The following is a 19,034-nucleotide window of genomic DNA, read 5'->3' as shown; positions in this document are numbered from 1 at the left end:
CACTCCCCCATCGCCCGCCCAGCTCCCACCTGCCCTCCTCCCGAGGGTGCTGGGAAAGGCATCAGCTGCCCCCTAGCGGCTGAGGGCAAACACACACCACACACCAAGTCACGTGAAACAAACTAAGCCCAGCCCATCTTTACCGTGGCCCCCGGCTCCCAGGGGTTCTGTGGGTGAGGCGCCGGTGGACCAGGCTTTGGTGGACCCTGCCATCCAGGGCGTTCCCTCCATCTAGCCAGATGACATCAGAAGAGAGAGATGGGCTGGGTGGTGGTGGTGCACGCCTTTAATCCCAGGACTAAGGAGGCAGATGCTGACAGATCTCTGTGAGTTCGAGGCCAGCCTGGTCTACAGAGTGAGTTTCAGGACAGGCTCCAAAGCTACACAGAGAAACCCTGTCTCGGAAAACCAAACAAAAAGAAGCAAGGGATGTCTTAGGCCTTAAGTTCATTCCCAAGGCTTCAGAGCTGTGTGCACTGGTGGGCACTCAATGTAGCCCTGCTCTCTCTGTGCTGTGACTGAGGCATATATGTCCTTGTCCTTATTCAGCAAGTGCTACCTGGGGAAACTCCCTCTCCAAGCTACACAGCAGAGTGACAGGAGTCTTATTTCCTTCAGCCCCAGAACTCCCAGAGAGAGGAAGGGCGCACTGGAGAAGGAAGGATGAGGTCCGAGCAGAGGACACCAGCCCTGCCTTCTTCCCACAGGCCCTGAGCGTCTACCTGTGTAATCTCTTTATTTCCCTCATGGGCACCTTTCCCACAAGTCCACATAGAGACAGAACAGTCAGCATGCCTTGCCTCAGCTGGTGATCCCTGGGAGAGGATGGCAGACAGAAACCACCGGCCAGCCAGTTCCTAAGGAGCCTTGGAATGGCTGGACGGAAGGGCACATGGCTCAGAGCCACAGAGCGTGAGTGAGGCAGATGGAGGCCAGGCCCAGGCAGATGCACCCACGAGGGCTCCAAGGCGAAGGCCTGTATCAGCCTGCCATCTCAGGAGACTCCACAACTGATGCCTGTCTGGCTCCAGAAATGCCAGTGTACAGACGGGTCACCGAGGTGGCACCTCTCAAGAGTCTAGAAGGCGCTGCCCGCAGGAAAGGTGTCACTGACCAGCACAGAGGCCAACTCCAGCCCCAGAATACTCCAGTGGGAGGCTTCTCGGCAGGACCGAAGTGTTGCGTCACCTCAGAGGCCCAGGGCTTGTCGGACAGGGTCGTCTATGGAGGCAGCTGAGTGCATGGAGACCCCAGGTGCTCCAATGCTGGTCTCCCAGCAGTCAAACCCGCAGCCAGTCAGGGCCTGCTTGGCAGCCTCCACGTTGGCCCGCTCTAGACCTGGAGAGGAAAGGCAGTCAGCCCCGGTGGATGGTGCTCGGGGGACACTCCCACCCCTGGGGTGGGGCCCTCCTGCTGTGCATCTTGCAGCGTCAGAGGCTCCCTGTAGCTCCTGTGAGCCATGTGCCAAGTCCACATCTTCCTCATGGACTCTAATCATCTGGACCCAGCCTTGCCATGCATCAGCTGGCCATGTGGCTTCAGGCTTAATCCCCATACGGGCCTCAGTTTCCCTATCTGGGAACGGGGCTGACGCTGGCCACACTCCCACTCGAGGGCCTGGCCAGTACCTGGTAGACTGGGCATACTCTTAAAGCATTCTCTCATGATCAACATTGGCCCTGGACCAGTAGCTACCACTCAGGGCTTCCTAGAGGGAGGCCCACCCCCTCCTTGCAGCCAGATGCCACTACCAAGAGCAAGGGGCTTTGGGAACCCTGGTGGGTTGTACAAAGTGAGGAAACAGAGGGATGAGGAGGAGGAGGAGGAGGAGGGCAAGCAGGCCAGAGTGGGTGGAGGCAGGTGGTATCACTGGATGCTTATGGTACGCCTGCAGCAGGAATTCCTGCACTCTGGACTGGCCTGGGGCTCCCTTCCCGAGTCTATTCCTGGGTCTTTTCCCCAAAGGCTACTGAGCATGGCCATTTCACCCAGCCACTAGGTCAACCTCACCCCTGTTTCCCAGTGAACAAGGGTGGGGTGGGAGCTAGGGGGTGGGAGCCCACCCTGGCTGAAGCTTGCGGCAGGAGGTGGCGGAGCAGCCTGGAGCACATGAGCTTTCCAGCCACACGCTCCTCCCTGAGCAGGAGCGGTGGTCCCGCAGCCCACCTATGGTCATCCCTGTTTTCCCAGGGGAAACAAAGGCACAGAGAGGTTAATTAACCTGCCCACGATCACAAAGCAGAGCTCCAGTCTCCCTTTCTAGGGAGTTCTCCAGCGGACCTTGCACCACAGTCCACCTCCGCAGCGGTCTCCCAAGCCCCGTCCGTACCTGGCTTCAGGAGGGTGATGCCGCAGCCGCCGCCGCCGGCACCCGTCAGCTTGCTGTGGAGTCCCTGTGCTGCCGTGACCTGGCAGAGCTGGTCCAGGGAGGCGTGGCCCACGCCCAGGGCATTCAGGTGGTGCTGGTTCATGTCCATCAGCTCCTGGAAAAGGTGCCATCTGTTCCTGCCTGATCCACCTGCGGGAAACCCTCTGTCCCGGCCCACGTCTCCTGCCCAGCTGGCAGCTGCTGATGTGGGATGGCTCATGCTCTCTATGTGGGACTTGGATGACTAGAACCAAGTTCATCCTCCCACCATGGAGGCCAGTGTGAGCCTGGCCCTTGTGACTATATGGGGCAGACACATAAGCTAAGCTCGCCAACAGGGAGCGGGTCCCCGCCACTGGAATGGCTAAAACTAGCTGACTTCAGACACTGGTCACCTAACCTGTCCACCTGCCACGTGACCAGAGATCACATGAAAGATTCCAAACCACCTGGCTTCAATCGCTGGATCAAGCTACGCCTGAAGCCATTACCACGGGTCCCTCACTTAGGAGACAGTTCCTTTCCCGCTAAAGGCTAGTGGGGGCACGTTTGCCATTTGTGAGTGAAAACGTCTCAAACAATATGCCACCCTACCGCTGCCTCCTGGGCTGGCTGTCAGAATAAGAACCAAGTTGTCACTCCAGCAAGGTCACACGAGTGAGGAAACAGCTAAATATTGGTCGAGGTTTCTTCAATTATGTGCAATAAAATTGCTGCTTGCCAACCAAAAGGAGCATGCGGATAACATGCTAAAGGCAGTCACTGTTTGCCTTTAGTGGATGCTGGGTGCAGACTGCGCACTGGAGAGGCGCACCCGGCCAGGTTCTGCACTCCCCTCTGGACCCGAGACTCAGGCAGGCCGGGGTGAGGCTGGGCCCTGCCCTTCGCAGCCCTTAGGCAGGGTGCTTCGCTAGGGTGTTTCTCCCATGGAAACAGATGGTGTGAGGTCTGCCCGCCTCCTGGCTGTGTGAAGGGAAGGACTTTGCACAATGCCCAGACTGTGCAAACATTCTATCAGTGTGTGTTACCACCATCCCGCTTCATAAAAGGGGAGGGACACTGAGGGCTACGGGCAAAAAACCTGTCAGGGACCACCCATCTAGTAGCTAGTGAGTCCGTGCCAGAAGCGTTTCTGCTCGCAAGAACGCCCTTGGCATTTCAGACGCCTCCTCTTGCTCAGGGGAGCTCATGTGGCTTGTGCTGTGCAGTGCTTTGCTCTGAGCGCGGGGCTCAGGATGCTTGTGTGCTGAGGGCTGACCAGCACCGAGGCGGCTCAACCAGGGTCTGCCAGGTGCTCTTCCCTCAGGCCCGCCCCACTTCCCAGCCTCCTGACAAACGGGCAGACCAGGCAGTGTGGCCTGGTGGCAGCCCCGGGTGCCTTTCACGAGCCCCGTGGGCTGCATGTGGAGAAGACTTGTGGGGCCTCTCTGTGCCTGAGCTGCAGGTGTCATGTTGTCAAGGCAGGTTCAGACACCTGTCACATTCTGATCCAAAGTCTGTCAAGGATCAGATGACAGCCTGTGACAGGAGAGGAGCTCGCTGGTTCCCGTGCAGAGCCGCCCGAGAATGGAGCTGCGCACTTCAGCGGCCGCTGCGGCACCAAAAATACCCACGCTGTGCAATCAGTGTGCTGCTCCCCGGCAGTCTCGGGGCTCGACAGCGCACTCACCAGCAGTCCCCTGTCTTTGTCTCTTTCCCGCTCAGGTCTGCGATCCTGAGCACGGAAGGAAACAAGAGCTGGGGAAGCAGGGTTTGGGACTGCAGGAGGGAGCCTGGGGAATGAGGAGAGAGGCTCCAGATGACACGGAGGCCTTGTGCCCAGCGCACAGTAGGTGCTCAGGAAATCTGAGTGGTTCCGGGTGGGATGGTGCACAATGAAGGGGATCTCTGAGTCTGAGGCTATCCTGGTCTGCATAGTGAATTCCAGGCCAGACGGGGCTACACAGTGTGACCCTGTCTCAAAAAGTAAAAATATATAAAATCTGCTGAGTGGAGGCATCCACAGGCATTAGTTTGGGTCCTGGCTCTGCCACCCGCTAGCTGGATCACACAGGAGGAAGTCACCATTTTGGACCTCAGCTTTTAGGCCTGTAAAATGGAGACACAGGTAGCTGTAAGGAGCAAGAGCGACGTTTCCCTGAGAGACCGCACACTGGAATGCCAGGATGGACAGAGGCTGCAGCAGGTATTTAGGACAGCACTAAAAGCCAAGCAGAGCAGGAGCATGCCGGGCCATCTGGAAGGGACCCTGCCTGCACATTCATATGACTGCTGCTGCCTGGCTGCTTCAGCCGGGGCTGCTGGGTCCCCTTGTACTCTAAGGGAGGCCAGATGGCGCTTTACCATCAGCCTAATTTACCAGACCAGATGGACCGTGTCTGAGAAGGAGCCTTTGGCTCTCTGAGCTGGTGGCACATGGGCACTGGGAACAGGAGACCCTGGAACTGTAACAAGCTTGTGACACCCCAGTGGGGCCACCAGCAGGCAGTGCATGAAAGAGAATTCAGACACTGGCCTGCTCAGAGGCTGACGGTGAATCACATGAATGGTGCAGGCCGCAGTTAGAGGACCCCAGAACAACTTCAGAACCCGCCAGATCAGAAGCGGCAGGTGGCTGCTGAGTGGACACCCGTAGCCAGCACAGAGTGGAACCGGGAAGGTAGGCATCTCCCCAGGACGAATAGGGAATGGGGGTCCACAAGATGAAGTGTCTGCCCGTGTGGGCTATTTCTCAACCTTGTGACCCACACCTGCCCACAGGGCCTCAGGGCCAGGTTTCCAGGTAAGACATGCTTGCCCACATGGGCACACACATGCTCAGGGCCCAGGCCTGGGCCGACTGAGGGCAGCGGGGTGAGGAGCTGGCCAGTGGCGGGCTTACTTCTAGAACAAGGTACTGTTCCGGGGCCGGGGCTGCCACCATCTCCCCCAGCACGCGCTCACACTCCAGGGATATGGCGTCAATGGAGGTCAGGATCGGGGCCACGATCTCAGGGAACTGTAGGGAAGGAAGGGCAGGACGTGAGTCTAAGGATAGGGGAGGGCCTGCTGTTGCAGTGGGGCGCCGTCTACACCAGCCCACGGAGACTCTCCTCTGGCCTGGCCTTTGTCCTGCAGCTGCCCTGACATCTGCAGGGGGAATCCTTGCCACAAAGCCAGTGTGACAGGGGCGGGCCGGTTCCAAAAGTCTCTCCCGGACTCTGGCCTGGCAGTGACCACAGTCGGCACCTTCCTTTCCGTTCACACCGCCTCCCGAGACTTCCCTGTCCCCAACACCCACAGCACCCCTCCATCCAGGAGCACCTTGATTAGCCTGCTTCTGACGCCAGCCACGAGGGCCTTGGTACTTCGTGGGACCTTGGTGTTAGTGAGCAGGATCTGCAGGTCCGGGAGCCTGAGGGGAGAGAAAAAGGCAGGATGGAGGAGCCAGGCCCAGGGCTCCACCCCATCCTGGGACAGAAGTGCAGGCCCAGGACGGTACGTCACAAGGAGAGCACACGGGGGGGCCCCCAGCTTGGTCTAGGGACTAGCAGGCAGAGAGGGGAGGAGAGAGGTCCTCCAAGGCTTCACCGTCATGAGGTAAAAGGACTGAGAAGGGAGAAAGACCACTAGGGCAAAGGTGGGGGCGGAGAAGCATATGCTGAGCCTGGAGGTCATGACCCCTCACTGGGTTATAAGTTCAAAGTAGCTATGGCAGAGTGCAGGGAGGGTCGGAGGCTCGGGGGTGCCCAACCTTGAAGCTGAGGTGGGGCTGAAGCAGAGGGGGGAGGCACAAGGAGAGACGCTAACAGCCCTCTGCAGACATGCTCCAGATCTCCAGGTGCTGGGGACTCAGGACTACCTGCATGCTGTCACTTGCCAACTGTCCTTAGTCTGAACCTGAAGTGCGCTGCAATCCAAAAACTTTGGGCACCATGTCTGAGTTCAGATTTCTAGCTTAGGGGTGCTTGTTCATCTGTCATGCGTCTGTGGTGGTCCCCGTGGGAGGGAGGGAGCAAGCAGGCAGGGCTGCAGAGGTCAGCCACCCCCCCACCCACCCATGATCCCATTCTACAGCGCCCAGAGCTGCAATCCAGGCAGGAACCCTGCCGCGGCCACAGGAGCCAAAGCCCTGGCTGCTGTAGAGAAGGGGGCAGCCCCGAGGCCGCAGTGGGCAGACTCCCCAGCATGGCCCGAGGGAAGCTGACTGGTCCTGACTGTCCTTGTGCGAGCGCCTCTGGAGGAACCGGCGGCTCTTGCTTGCCATGCACTCTGCCCTTCAGAGAGCTGTGGTGGGGATGGAGGCGGAGAACCTGCATGCACCCCTGCGAGACAGCTGGAAGCCGTGGAACCCACACCTTTATTCTCCCTCTTTGCAGTTCGAGACTGTAAGATCCAGCTGAGGTGGAGAGGCCGCCGGCCCCGTCTCACTGCCCAGAAGCCCGGGAAACGACTCCCACCCAAGGACGGCCGGCACTTGCCTCTTCTAAACTTCCTAAGACGAGCAGTCTCTCCTTCCCCTTTAAAGACTGCCTGTCACTCAAAAAAGACAGTGTTCAGGGAGGCTGGACCTGCAGCCACGCCACAAACGAGGCGCTTTGTATGGAATGGCGCCATGTGTGGTTCGGGGGAGAAGGCTCCCCGTCAGGCCAGCTGTAGGATGAAGGAGGGACTGTTTTGCGGGTTGGGGAGCTTGGGAATGACATCTTCATCCTCACCCACATTCTCTGCTAAAGGCAGCCTCCACAAAACCTATCCTGGCCAGGGTCACCACTCAGGGCTCTGCTCTGGAAGGACCCGTGTGATCTGGGCCTGGCCTCCCCTGACTCCATGTCCCCCATCTCTTTCCTTCCCCGGTGCACACGTCACCCGGTCACCCTGGCCTCCCTGTTGCTGCTCCACACCAGCCACAGGACCTTTGCACTTGCATCCACTCTTCCCGAGGCTGCTCCCCCCTCACAGCTGCATGACTCCTATTCATTCTGCCCTCTGTCCTGGCGCTGCCTCATCCGAGGCCCTCGGGAACCCCATCTGACCAGCTTCCACTGAGGAACACTGTTGATCATCCCAGCTCAGGGGTGCTACGGGCATCTAGTGTGTAGAGGCCTGGCATGCTGCTGAACACCTTGTGAGGTACAGACAGACAGACAGCCTAATACTGATGGAAGCAAGGCTGAGAAGCCGCTGTGCAGAGTTGCAGAAGGCCCAAGCTGGAAGAGGAAGTCTCCACAGGCACAGGTAAGGCTGGAGAGCCGTGTGGCACCATGAGCCACTAACGGAGTGACTCAGCTGGCAAGGGCAGTGTGCCAGGACCTGGTGCCTATCTGTGACAACCACCATGGGCGAAGACAGCAAGACATCGCTAGTGACCCCCCAACACATAAGCCACCACACAGCCCACCTCGGCCCCAACGGGCTCCTACTTGCCATGATCTAATCCCTGTCCCCAGTCTTTCCGCTGACGGCAAGAACACTGGGTGCCAAGATTCAGTCTGCACAGGCGACCAGGTGGGGCACAGCCATGCAAAGCCGGCCGCGAGCTGCCAAGCCCTCTGCTCGGAGCCTTGCCCAAGCCACCCGCTGTGGGCTCCAGCCCGCCTCAGCCTTGCTGGCCTCCACCACAACACCCCTCTTTGTCCTGTGGTGGCTTCCATCCTGATCTGTCAAACCCCAACCCAGCCCCACCCTCACTCCCAGCAAGAGCTCCTAGAAACAGCCTGAGAGGTACGCCCATGTTCCTGGGCCCCAGGACGAGTCCTTAGGAGAAGGAAGGCAGCGCCTACTGTTAACTGAATGAATGGACAGACAGGCAGCCAGGGTCTGGGGACCAGCTGCGCTTCAAGGGCACGGGACAGCCACCTTTAACCACAACGAAGAGCTGGTAAGGAGGAGGAAAGACAGTGACTAGGCAGGCAGGCCTCGCTGTGCCCCGGGCCTCACACTGTGACACCCGGCCACAGCAGGAAGGGACACAAGGACGCCGGCCCCTCACAACCTCACAAAGGCACAGTGTCTTCCTGGCTACGTGGAGGAGCTGTGCTAGGCATGGCCACAAAGCCCGAGTTACCTCTTCAAGGATGACATCTTCCCTTGCTGGTAGCGCAGGGCTCCTCCTAAAGAGAGGGACAGCAGCTATCATCATGGGGAAGGCCAGATTTGCATTCTGGGACAGCGGGAGGTCAGGGTGGCCTCGTGACATGCCAGGCTGAATGACGCACCCATCCATTCCAGCTTCAGCTGTGGAGGACCCAAAGGGTATTAAGGCCCTCGGGACCTTGGCCTTCTGAGCTGCCGGGCTTCCTCAGCCATTGCACGTAGGCGAGGCTAAGGCCCAGGGCTCGGTGGCTAGGCCTGTGAGCAAGCGTCCTGTCAGGACGGAACGCTGCTTGCGTGGTTTGCCAGCTCCTTGGCAACAGTTCCCTGTGACTCCCTGGCAGAGATCAGTGGGGTTTACCGTTTCCCAAGACCTGAGGCCACCCTTCAGAGAGGCAGAGCCCTGGGATCTTGCCCTTGAATAGGAACATGCTCTTTTCCTCAGAGGCCTCAGGGACTCACCCCAAGCCGAGAGCCAGGGCACCTACCCACGTAACATGACTCCCAGGAAGGCCGAGGAGGCAAACACACTTACCCCAGGTACTGACAGCGTTGTCCACGCCCGAGGGGTTCCCGTGGATCACTCTCTCTCCCTCGTAGGCCCACTTGTTAATCGACTCCAGGTCCTCCTCGGGCCACCTGGGCACACAGAGAGTTAGGGTCTGGGGCCGCTCTGGACAGCAGAGGGGAGGGGCTGCGGGTGCAGCTGCTGCTAGCACAGGTTACCCAAAGCCCAGGGCTGACGTGATTGGGCACTGGAACTCAGGAGGAACAGAAGAGTTGCCCTCTCAGCTCAAGACGATGCCCAGGCTTGCTTTCCTCCCTCTGAAACCCACACAGCGCAGCGGGAGAGGCCTGGGGTTTGGCTTAGCCGTGCAGCAGCAGGGGCCCGGGCTTGTTTCCTGGCATGTTGTGTTCTCACTAGCTGAGTGACTCTGGGCCTGTTACCTAACCTCTCTGGGTCCCACTCTCCTCAGGGATAGAATGTTTTCTTCTGGCCCACGTCCTGTATAGCTGGAGGCAGGCCTTGTGTCTACATGGGACGTGCGGTAACAACCTCTGCTCAAGTGCCAGCTCCTGAACCAGGCCTGTCGCGGGAAGGGCACGCGGAGGTGAGGCTACTGCTTCCTGGGTGACCACTGTAGCTGTGGTCTGTAGGTGTGGCTCAGCAGCACAGCCAGAGGGGAAGGAAGCATCCACGGTGGCACGCTCCTGCAATTGTGCACTCGGGACCCAGAGGCAGCAAGAGAAACAGTGTGTGGCCAGCCTCACACCCTGAGACCCTGCCTCAGAGCAAACAAAGACACCACCATTGTGAACCTCGGGTAGGAACCAGTCACCTCCGGGCCTCCTGAAAGCAGAGGCGCCTCCTGTGGAACAGGTTGGTGAGCTCAGTGCCAGCACGTGACCAGATCAAAACATGAGCGGGAACTCGGAAGAGCAGCCCACCCTCTCCCCTGCTCAGTGTGGCTCCTTTCTGGAAATTCCCTTCCCCTTGCAGAGCTGTGTGGGGCCCTGTGGGCCTGTCGGACGCCATCTGCTACGCAATTCCTCCAGCTACACCTTCACGTCTCTCATCCGCGGAAGCAGACACAGCAGCATCCCCTTTACAGAGACGCCGCCGCCGTGAGATGGAAGAACACACCACTGTCGTAGGATGCCTGGGGGACAGTGGCCTCAAACAGGCTCCTGGGAACAAAGCTCCCGCGCGCATTCAAAACCCGGCCCAACCTCTGGCTGAGGCAGCTGCTGCCTCTGCGCTTTTCTCTCATGTGTCCTGTGAGGATCACAGATCTGCACCTCACACAGTAGTGTGGGTGGTGGTTATAGATGAACTGGCCAGGTGCGATGGTGCACACTTGTAACCCCAGCATCTGGAAGGCTGAGGCAGGAGGATTATGAGTTAGAGACCAACCTGGGCTACATAGCAAGTCACTTTCATAAATTAAGAAAGAAAAAGGAAGGAAGGGAGGGAGGGAGGGACGAGAGGGGAGAAGGCTTGAGTGGGTATTGGCTTGATGTACAAGCAGGAGATCCGCGCTGACCCAGATCTCGTGTAAAGCTGGAGGTGACACACGCCTGTAATCCAGCACTGCTGTGGGGAGATGGAGCAGAAGCAGGAGACTGCAAGCTCAGACCAGCCAGGCTGTTGTACCCAGTGGTGAACAAGGGACCTGTCTCCCCAGGTAAAAGCAAGGACCGACACCCAAGATTACCCTGACCTACACACCTACACACCTACACACCTACACCTACACCTACACCTACACCTACACACACACACACACACACACACACACACACACACACAAGGCAGAGAGAGACAGATTTTTAAAATCCTACAGGAAAGGCAGGTTATTCCCTTCCACGCGGGGGGAACCAAGGCTCAGATAGGTACAGCAGTGTTCCATGCCACAGTGCTACCCACTGCTCCATCACAGGCAGGACAATGCGAAGACAGGCATTACCTGCTGACGGCACCCCTGTCCTTGAGCGGGTTGGTGACCTCCTCGCAGGCAGTCAGGAGGGCAGCCACCAAACACACCGAGTAGGCGGCGCTGGAGCCCAAGCCTGCCCCGGTGGGCAGTTCCGACCACACCACAATGTCCAGGCTCGGGAGTGCCCTGAAAGACACCAGGCACAAAGCATGACTCCCTGGAAGGCTGTGAAGTGTACGGGAACTTGTGGCCAGGAGTGGGCATTGGGGGAGGGACTGGACGAGCACCTGGACCACGGATGGATGGGACAGCATCCCCCCTGGACGGCAGCAGCTGAAGTGACTCAGACAACCAGGAAACAGGGGCCAGACTTAAATCACTGTGTACTACACCCCCCCCCATCCTCCCTGCTCTGCAGAGCTGGGCTCCTTTCTGGTCCGGCTCTCAGCACCAGCTGGCCATCTGTCGGCCATGACCTTGCAACCCATCATCCCCCATCCATCTTTCCAGAGTTCACCAAGTGCTTCCACTGGACACTTCCCCCAAACCACCCCCAAGAGCCGTCGCTGGACTTTGAGGATCCACATGTCATCCGCCTCCACGGCTGCCTCATCACAGCACCCAGGTGTTCCTAGGTGGCCTCTGCCACCAGACACCACTCCTGACATATGGGACCCAGGTCTGCTGCAAACCAGTTAAAAGAGCAGTCACACCATCACGCACAGACCTCCCTGAGTGACGCCCGACGGTGTTCTGCGATTTCTAAGTCCTGTTCCCACTCTGCAGCTATCTAACACGAGTGTGACCTTTCCAAGTACACATGCCCGCCCTGCGCGGGTGGGAGACTCTGTCCCGACCCACTGAGGGGAGTGCGCTACCCGAGCCGACCATCCCCAAGTCGGGTACAAGTGCCGGCCACTTCTGCCATGTCCTCGGCACAGGGCCTGGCAGGGGCCAGTGTCTGTGGCTCTGACTGCCTTTCCCCTTGCATAAAAATAACACCGGTGACAGGCGTGGCGGCCACACCTTTAACCCCAGCACCCCAGGGGCACAGGCAGGTAGAACTCTGTGAGTTCCAGACCAGCCTGGGCTACACAGTGAGTCCCAGGCCAACCAGGGCTACACGTCTCAAAAACAACAACAACATTAAAAAAAAAAAAAACCCAAGCTACTGCATACAGCATGCCTGTCACAGCCATGGCCATGTAACCATTTTAAATATCCTCCTAACCCTCCTTGTTGATTACTGAGGAAACTGTATATTATTAATTAATAATGAGTTTACGTGTGAGCACGTGCCATTCTGGAGAGGGTCTTGTGAAGGCTGACGTAGAGCTGCTGGGTAGTTGAGGATGGCCCTGAGCTTGATCACCCAGCCTCCGCCTCCCAGTGCTGGCATTACAGTGTGCACCACCACACCGGGTTGGATGTGGCCTTGGGGACAGAATCTAGGGCAGAATTCACGCACGCTAGGCACAGAGCCACACTGCTAGCCCTACTTGGTGTTTCGTTTGCTTGACAGTTTGAGACAAGGACTCACACTGAAGCCCACGCACATGACGACTCAGAGCAGTCTTCGTGCCTCAGTCTCCCTGAGTGCTGCGGTCACAGGCATAAGTTACCACATCCAGCCTGAGGAAACAGTCAATGGTCACAGTGACGATGCACCAGGCTATATGCCAGGCTCCGAGCTCTGCACTTCCGTCAGATTAAACCTTACTACCTCAGAGCTTGGTGCTGTCAATGCGTCCATGTCACAGACGGGAAAGCTGAGCCTCAGAGAGGGCAATCACCTCAAATGAGGACAAGTGGCCTGCCACCAGCCTCCAGAGCATCATGTGATCCTGTCTCAGCAGCACTGTCAAGCTCTAGGCACCGGCTCCCCGGGTCTCTCTGAAGAGGCAAGTGGGCTCAGGCTTCACTGTAGCAAGATGAGGCACACATGTGCCTCTCCAGCCACACCACAAAGAGGCCACCCTGAGGAACAAGAATGCACCAGAGCCTTTGTCCTACTGAACTCAAGCAGCAGAGGACGCAGTACAGGGTCAACACGTAGAGCACGTCACAGCTCTACGGCCTAATAACCAGCTAAACGGCTTTCGGGTTGTCTACCTCCGGAGCCTCTGCGTGCCCAGGAATAAACAGGTGGAGCCTCTCTCCTGGACTGCTCCCTCACTGTGTGGACAGCCTACGGCCACTGTCCCTACCCACAAGGCACAGGGATTCTCCAGGAACAGTGACAACCAGAACACTTCCCAGGGGAGGACGGGTGGACTCCTACCGACCATGACACACCTCTGCTTCCGGGAGATGGCCAGGTACAGGTACAGAAAGGCAAGGACTGCCAGGCCCTCGGTGCCGACACAGTCCTCGGGGAGGCCCGCCACCTTCTTCAGCTTCTCCAGTTGCTCTGGGGTGGGTGCTGGGACATCACCTTGCTCTGTCACACAGGCAAACGAACAGGCAGGTGAGGGGGCTTCAGGAGCATTTATAAACCACACAACACACTGGGATCAGTATGGGGACACACAGGGTACCAGCAACCGGCCAGGTGTATCGGTTCACTTCAGGTTTGCGGGGTAGGCAGCCTTGGGTGTGGGTCTTGACTGTAAAGATAAAGACCAGGCACTCGGGACTCCGCACGGCTCCAGACCCGGAGCAAGTGCTGAACTAACCATCTGAGATGTGCACACGCCTTTGCTTTACTTCCAGCCTTCAGAACCAAAGGCAGCAGGAAGTTAATCCCCAACTATTTCTCCCTTTCTCAAAGACAATTAGCAAAAGGACTGGCAACGTGGATAAGGCCCTCACTTACCATGTGCGCACACACACACACACCCACACACACACACCAGGTTGAGCAAGTCTAGCCAGCTCAACTTCACAAATCACGCCCAGCCTTGGGTCAGCCCGTGGGATGGAGTAGAGTGGGGCGTGGCTTTTAGGAAAGTTCAGGGCACCCACTGAGGGCTCAGTACATGTGTGCTGAATAGATTCATGACACCTCGTAGAGAGCCAGAGAAGACCCGGGCACTGCAGAGTTCTGTGATGGAGACAGACCAAGCTTGGAGTTTAGAGACCTGTGTGGGTCTTTCTACAGCCCTGACGGAGGTGCAGCCTCCAAGACCCCACTGTCATGTTCATAAAATGGAGATGAACAGCATCACATGCTTTGGGGGGCTCGTGGTCTGGCACACATGCTCAGTACCTGTTCACTCTGCCTGTTACTCTTGTGGAGGGAGATAGCAGCCAGTCTCCAAGAAGTCCCTGTAGTCTCCTGCTGAAGCGGACTTACGGCATCCACCTCTCATCCCGCTGGGTCCCCACAGCAACCGTCAGACAGATCACACTCCCTTGTAGAGACTTGCCCGGACTCGCCCGTGGGTCTGTGTGTTCTCGGCCACAAGCTACCATGCCTGGCTGTTGCTGCCTCAGACGCTGACTCAGAAAAGCAGTTGCTGGTCCTCAGGGAACACTCTGTCCTACCGACTGTCTGACGCCATGGAAAGCTAGTCCCAGAGGCTCTGAGCTGAGCGGGGTGCAGGAGTCACCCAGGGGACTTCTTGAAAAATATAGTCCTTTCCCACCACCGTAGCAATCCTCCACAAGAGAAAGGCAGGGCCAGGAACCCATATACACGGGGGGGCGGGGGGGGGAGCCCCCCAGCCAATTCCAAGGCCCTCCTGGCAGGTAGGAAAGAACTACTCTAGACAGCCCTCAACCTTTCTTTCTGCTATGGATCAGGCCCAGCCCTCCACTGCTGAGCCACAGCCCAAGCCAAAGCCTTCGCTACTCCATCTCCTGCGGCAGGTGGCAGGGCTCAGGCGCAGGCCGGAAGTAGTCCCCGGAGGCTCTCACTTGCCCTGGGCTGGTGGAGGCATGAGCCAGAGAAGAGGGAGGACCCTGGGATCAGACTAAGCAATGGACAGGCGCCCTGCCGACAGAAGGGAACTAGCCTGGACAGCTGTGGTCACCGTGGCGTCCCATGCCACCAGCACCAGCAGCAGCAGCACAGGGGCCCTGGGCTAACGGCATGGGAAGACAGTGCTGACACCCGGAAAGAAAAGCATAGCACGGCCCGACTCTGTTTCAGAGACAGGGAATTCCCCTTTCCCAGTCAATCTACCAATCCCGACCGGCTGATGCCAGAACGCCCAGGTTGCTACTGGGGGAGCTGAAGCAATGAGATGTCTATCACCTCTGACTGTCCTCTCTGGGCCAGACAACCACCATCTTGGGGAGTTCTGCTGCACCCCCTTGCAAAAGCGATTATCCCCGCTGGGTCTGTTGACTGTGCACTCCCTCACAGAGGTGTGGGGAGGTCACAGGACCCTCACCTGAGCATCTGGTGGCTTCCTACTGCCTGCTGTAATTCCGTCCCAACTGCACGCGGCTTTGGGGAGGGGCTGGGGGAGAGAGGCTGGCGGGGGGCTCCATCTGTGTGACTACAGGAGAGACATCACTCCTTCTGGTGAGGCCGTTATGTGGGGGCACCCACACTCCAATAAGTAACCCCTGACCTACGCTCGGTGAGGAAGCCCAATCAACTCATTGGTTCCCCAGAGTGAACGCTGGTGGAGCTGTGCCTGGGTTTGCCGCTGGGACCTTAGGAGGAGGGTAGATGTCGTGCATGTTTCTCCGGGAAGGAATTTTTAGCAACGCTTCATTAGTACTGATTGGATTTGCCGGTAATAAACATAAGTTACTTTGACTTTTTAAATAATTTCCAGCGGTGCTGGAGACGAAACCCAGGGGCCTCACGTATGCTAAGCATACACTCCACGGCTGGGCTGCCCCAGCCCTATGCTCAGTAACAACTATACACTAAGCAGAAATTGAAGGCTTTCTTGACCTACTTCCTGTCACAGTGTCTTCCCCAGGAACTAATCATCACCGACAGGTGATGTCTCTTCCCCAGACTTTCCTACACATGTACACACTGGCTTATATCAGTATGCACACATTTTCACACCTGTGACGGTCACTCCTTTTGTTCTCTTTTATCTGATTTTTTTTTTTTTTTTTTGGTTTTTCGAGACAGGGTTTCTCTGTGTAGCTTTGCGCCTTTCCTGGAACTCGCTCTGTAGACCAGGCTGGCCTCGAACTCACAGAGATCCGCCTGGCTCTGCCTCCCGAGTGCTGGGATTAAAGGCGTGCGCCACCACCACCTGGCCTTCTTTTATCTGATTTTGTTTGACGTGGTCTCATGTAGCCCAGACTGGCCTCGAACTCACCATACATCTGAAGCTGTTCTGGACTCCCTGATCCTCTGGCCTCCACCTCTCAGGTACTGGGAATATACTAGTTTGGTAGGATTGAGTCACCTGGGGAACACACCTCTGGGCACATCGATGAGGGTGCTTCTAGAGAGGTTTAAATGAGTGTGGCACCATCCCAGGGGCCAGGGTTCTAGATTGAATAACAGGGAGAAATGGAGCTGTGCACCAGCATCCATCATCTGTCTCTGCTTCCTGAGTGCAGAGGCAATGTAACCAACCACTTCACACTCCTGCCAGGAGCAGGACGGACCGTGCTCAAATACGTCCAAATATACCATACCAACGAGAAGGGTAACGAATACAACAGCTTAAGGTGTTTACTCTACAGTGGGCCTGAATGATCTGCCCAGGACAGTCCACAGAGATCTAGGGCACGGTTTTACACATTTAAAATGACTAGCTGGGTGTGACGGTATACGCCTTTAATCCCAGCACTTGAGAGGCAGAGACAGGCAGATTTCTGAGTTTCAGGATAGCCTGGTCTACAGAGTAGACTCTGTCACAAACACAATCAAATCAAATTATGAATGAACGAAACCAATTTTCTAGGATCAGAAGGGAAACCTCTTGGAACAGTCGTCCTCTGGCTCCCTTACAGACAGCCTGAAGTAACGACCTGTCACCACCTCCCTGCTTTCTTCAAGGGCCAAGCTCTTACCACACCTGGCTCCTCCTCTTTATACTAACCAAGAAAGCTTGTGTCCAGCAGCTGAAGCCCGGCTACATCCCAGACCTTCTTAATACCAATGTTCGGTAAACTGAGGCTCACTTTCCCATTGTTCTGTGGTCGAAGCAGTAGAAATGTTCTCAGGTTCAAGGCCACCGCCAGGGCTACCTGTAGAATAAAGGGCAAAAGCAGTTAAGCCTGAGGGCAGTGGCTCATGGACCAGCATCCGTATGTTTCAGAGGTGAAGACAGGAGGATCCCTGGGGTTCACTGGCCATTTAGCCTCGCCATTCCAGCAAGCTCTAAGACAATGAGAAGCCTGCCTCAAGATCTGAGGCAAATAGTGTCTCCTGAAGAATGGTATCTGAGGATGTCTCCTAAACACACACACACACACACACACACACACACACACACACACACACACACACACACGAAACCATAAAGTGACAGTTGGAGTGAATGGAAAAAAAATATATGCCATTTTTCTGCTATCATACCGAAGTCCTTTAGCGGTTTAAGGGTTTCTCTGGTTGGAGTGATTCATCCAGTCTACCCCTCAGGCCTTTCTTTTACCATCTTCAAATTCAGGGTCAGGGAGAAGTGGTACCCAGCCCTTCAGGGTTCTGCGGACTTTTTACCTTGCCATGGACCACAGCGTGTTCTCCATGGAGGATGATTTTCCCCGGAGCGGATACCAGCAGGACTTCTGACAACATGGCTCCTGAGACTCCTGAAAGGGAATGACAGAGAGAGGAACAAAGGTTCCTAGATGTTCATTAGACACATCAGAAAAGTTGGGCTTGGTGGCGTACGCCTTTAATCCCAGCCCTCGGGAGGAAGAGGCAGGTGGATCTCTGAGTTTGAGGCCAGCCTGGTCTACAGAGCGAATTCCAGGTCAGCCAGAACCATGTAGAGAAACTATCTCAAAAAGAGAAGAAGAAGAGGGGTTGGGGATTTAGCTCAGTGGTAGCGCGCTTGCCTAGCAAGCACAAGGCCCTGGGTTCGGTCCTCAGCTCTGAAAAAAAAAGAAAAAAAAAAGGAGAAGAAAAAAAGAAAGAAAGAAAGAAAGAAAGAAAGAAAGAAAGAAAGAAAGAAAGAAAGAAAGAAGAGAAAAATGCACATTATAACAATGGGAACTGCCATCTGGCACTAATTGTGTATCAAGACAGTGCTGTGAGCCCGCCAGCTGGACCACGAAAACCGTCTGGGTCCAGACCCAGCCCTTCCACTCCCCAGCGATGTCACCTTACATAAACTGCCATGAATCTGTTTCCTACACCTCAGATAGGGGCAACACTGGAGACTGATTCAAAGGACTGGGAAGCAGCAGTGTCTGTCTGTCTGCCTGTTTGCCAAAACAGCTGCTTGACTAGGTGGCTACTCAGCACTGGCTGGTTCTCGGTTCCAGCCTTTGCTGCGATCACTACTGAAGGTAGAAACTGGCATGGCCTCCCAGTGCATGGCTCAGTAGTGGAGGGCTTGCCCTATCACGAGGAAGGCCATGTGTTTGATGGTGTGGAAAAGGGAGGTTTACATAAAATCTTGGGAAAAAAAAAAAAAAAAAAGAATTCTCCCCGGACATCGAGACCACAGCCAACCTGTCACAGTTATAAACAAGGCTGCAGGGCTGACCTGTTACGCCCGGTGTTGCGTATCTAAACACGAACTTCTGCAAAGCGGAGTCTCACCGAGTGTTTTTTGCTGGATTCACGGGCGCGTGCATTTTACCTGGTTATAGCTAATGCACAATCACCCGCGTTCAAGGCGTCCCGGGAACTCCCTCACACGAACCACCCCACTACAGACTAAGTCCCCGAGGTCCGTCCCCCCCACCCCACCCCCGTTTCTTAGGGAACTGTCCGATCTGATGTCGCCCACCGCTCCGATCAAGGAAACTAAGGCAGAGGAACGGGGCGCCTGGCCTGGGGTGTCCGGGGCCCCGGTCCCCACGCCGCCCGGCCCCGCAGCCCAGGCCTCTCACCTGCCACGGCCGCCGTCCAGGTGTGCCGAAACCCCAGCTGCAGCTCGCTGTCTTCTCCATCCCCGGGCGCACAGCCCCACGGGGGCGGGCGCGCCTTCCCTCCAGCCAATCGGAGAGCTCGAGCTGAGGAGCCCTTTACGGATTGGGTCGGACGCGGACCAATGGGAATTTCAAACGAGCCGGAGATTTTTTCCCCGCCTTACTCTTCTCGTAACCCAATGGGAAAC

The 19,034-nt window shown here is 56.8% G+C and overlaps 1 protein-coding gene across 1 annotated transcript; it reads right to left on the bottom strand.

Moving 5' to 3' along the window:
- Nucleotides 1–268: 268 nt before the first annotated feature.
- On the bottom strand, nucleotides 269–18,903 carry Mvk (mevalonate kinase). Its single transcript, XM_052755080.1, has 11 exons — nucleotides 18,808–18,903; nucleotides 17,465–17,556; nucleotides 16,845–16,992; nucleotides 13,174–13,318; nucleotides 10,909–11,064; nucleotides 8,976–9,079; nucleotides 8,415–8,460; nucleotides 5,672–5,762; nucleotides 5,250–5,366; nucleotides 2,330–2,483; nucleotides 269–1,338 (listed from the first exon to the last, which is right to left on the bottom strand). The coding sequence occupies exons 2-11, from the start codon at nucleotides 17,540–17,542 to the stop codon at nucleotides 1,190–1,192; spliced, it is 1,188 nt and encodes a 395-aa protein (XP_052611040.1). The 5' UTR covers nucleotides 17,543–17,556; nucleotides 18,808–18,903; the 3' UTR covers nucleotides 269–1,189.
- Between the last annotated feature and the right edge of the window lie 131 nt (nucleotides 18,904–19,034).

Source organism: Peromyscus californicus, unplaced genomic scaffold, assembly GCF_007827085.1.
Source record: "Peromyscus californicus insignis strain IS unplaced genomic scaffold, ASM782708v3 Scaffold_2__1_contigs__length_46816999, whole genome shotgun sequence".
In the NCBI taxonomy this organism is placed as follows: Eukaryota; Metazoa; Chordata; class Mammalia; order Rodentia; family Cricetidae; genus Peromyscus; species Peromyscus californicus.
The sequence above is the reverse complement of the archived record's forward strand: the minus strand, read 5'-3'. Positions and strand labels throughout refer to the sequence as shown.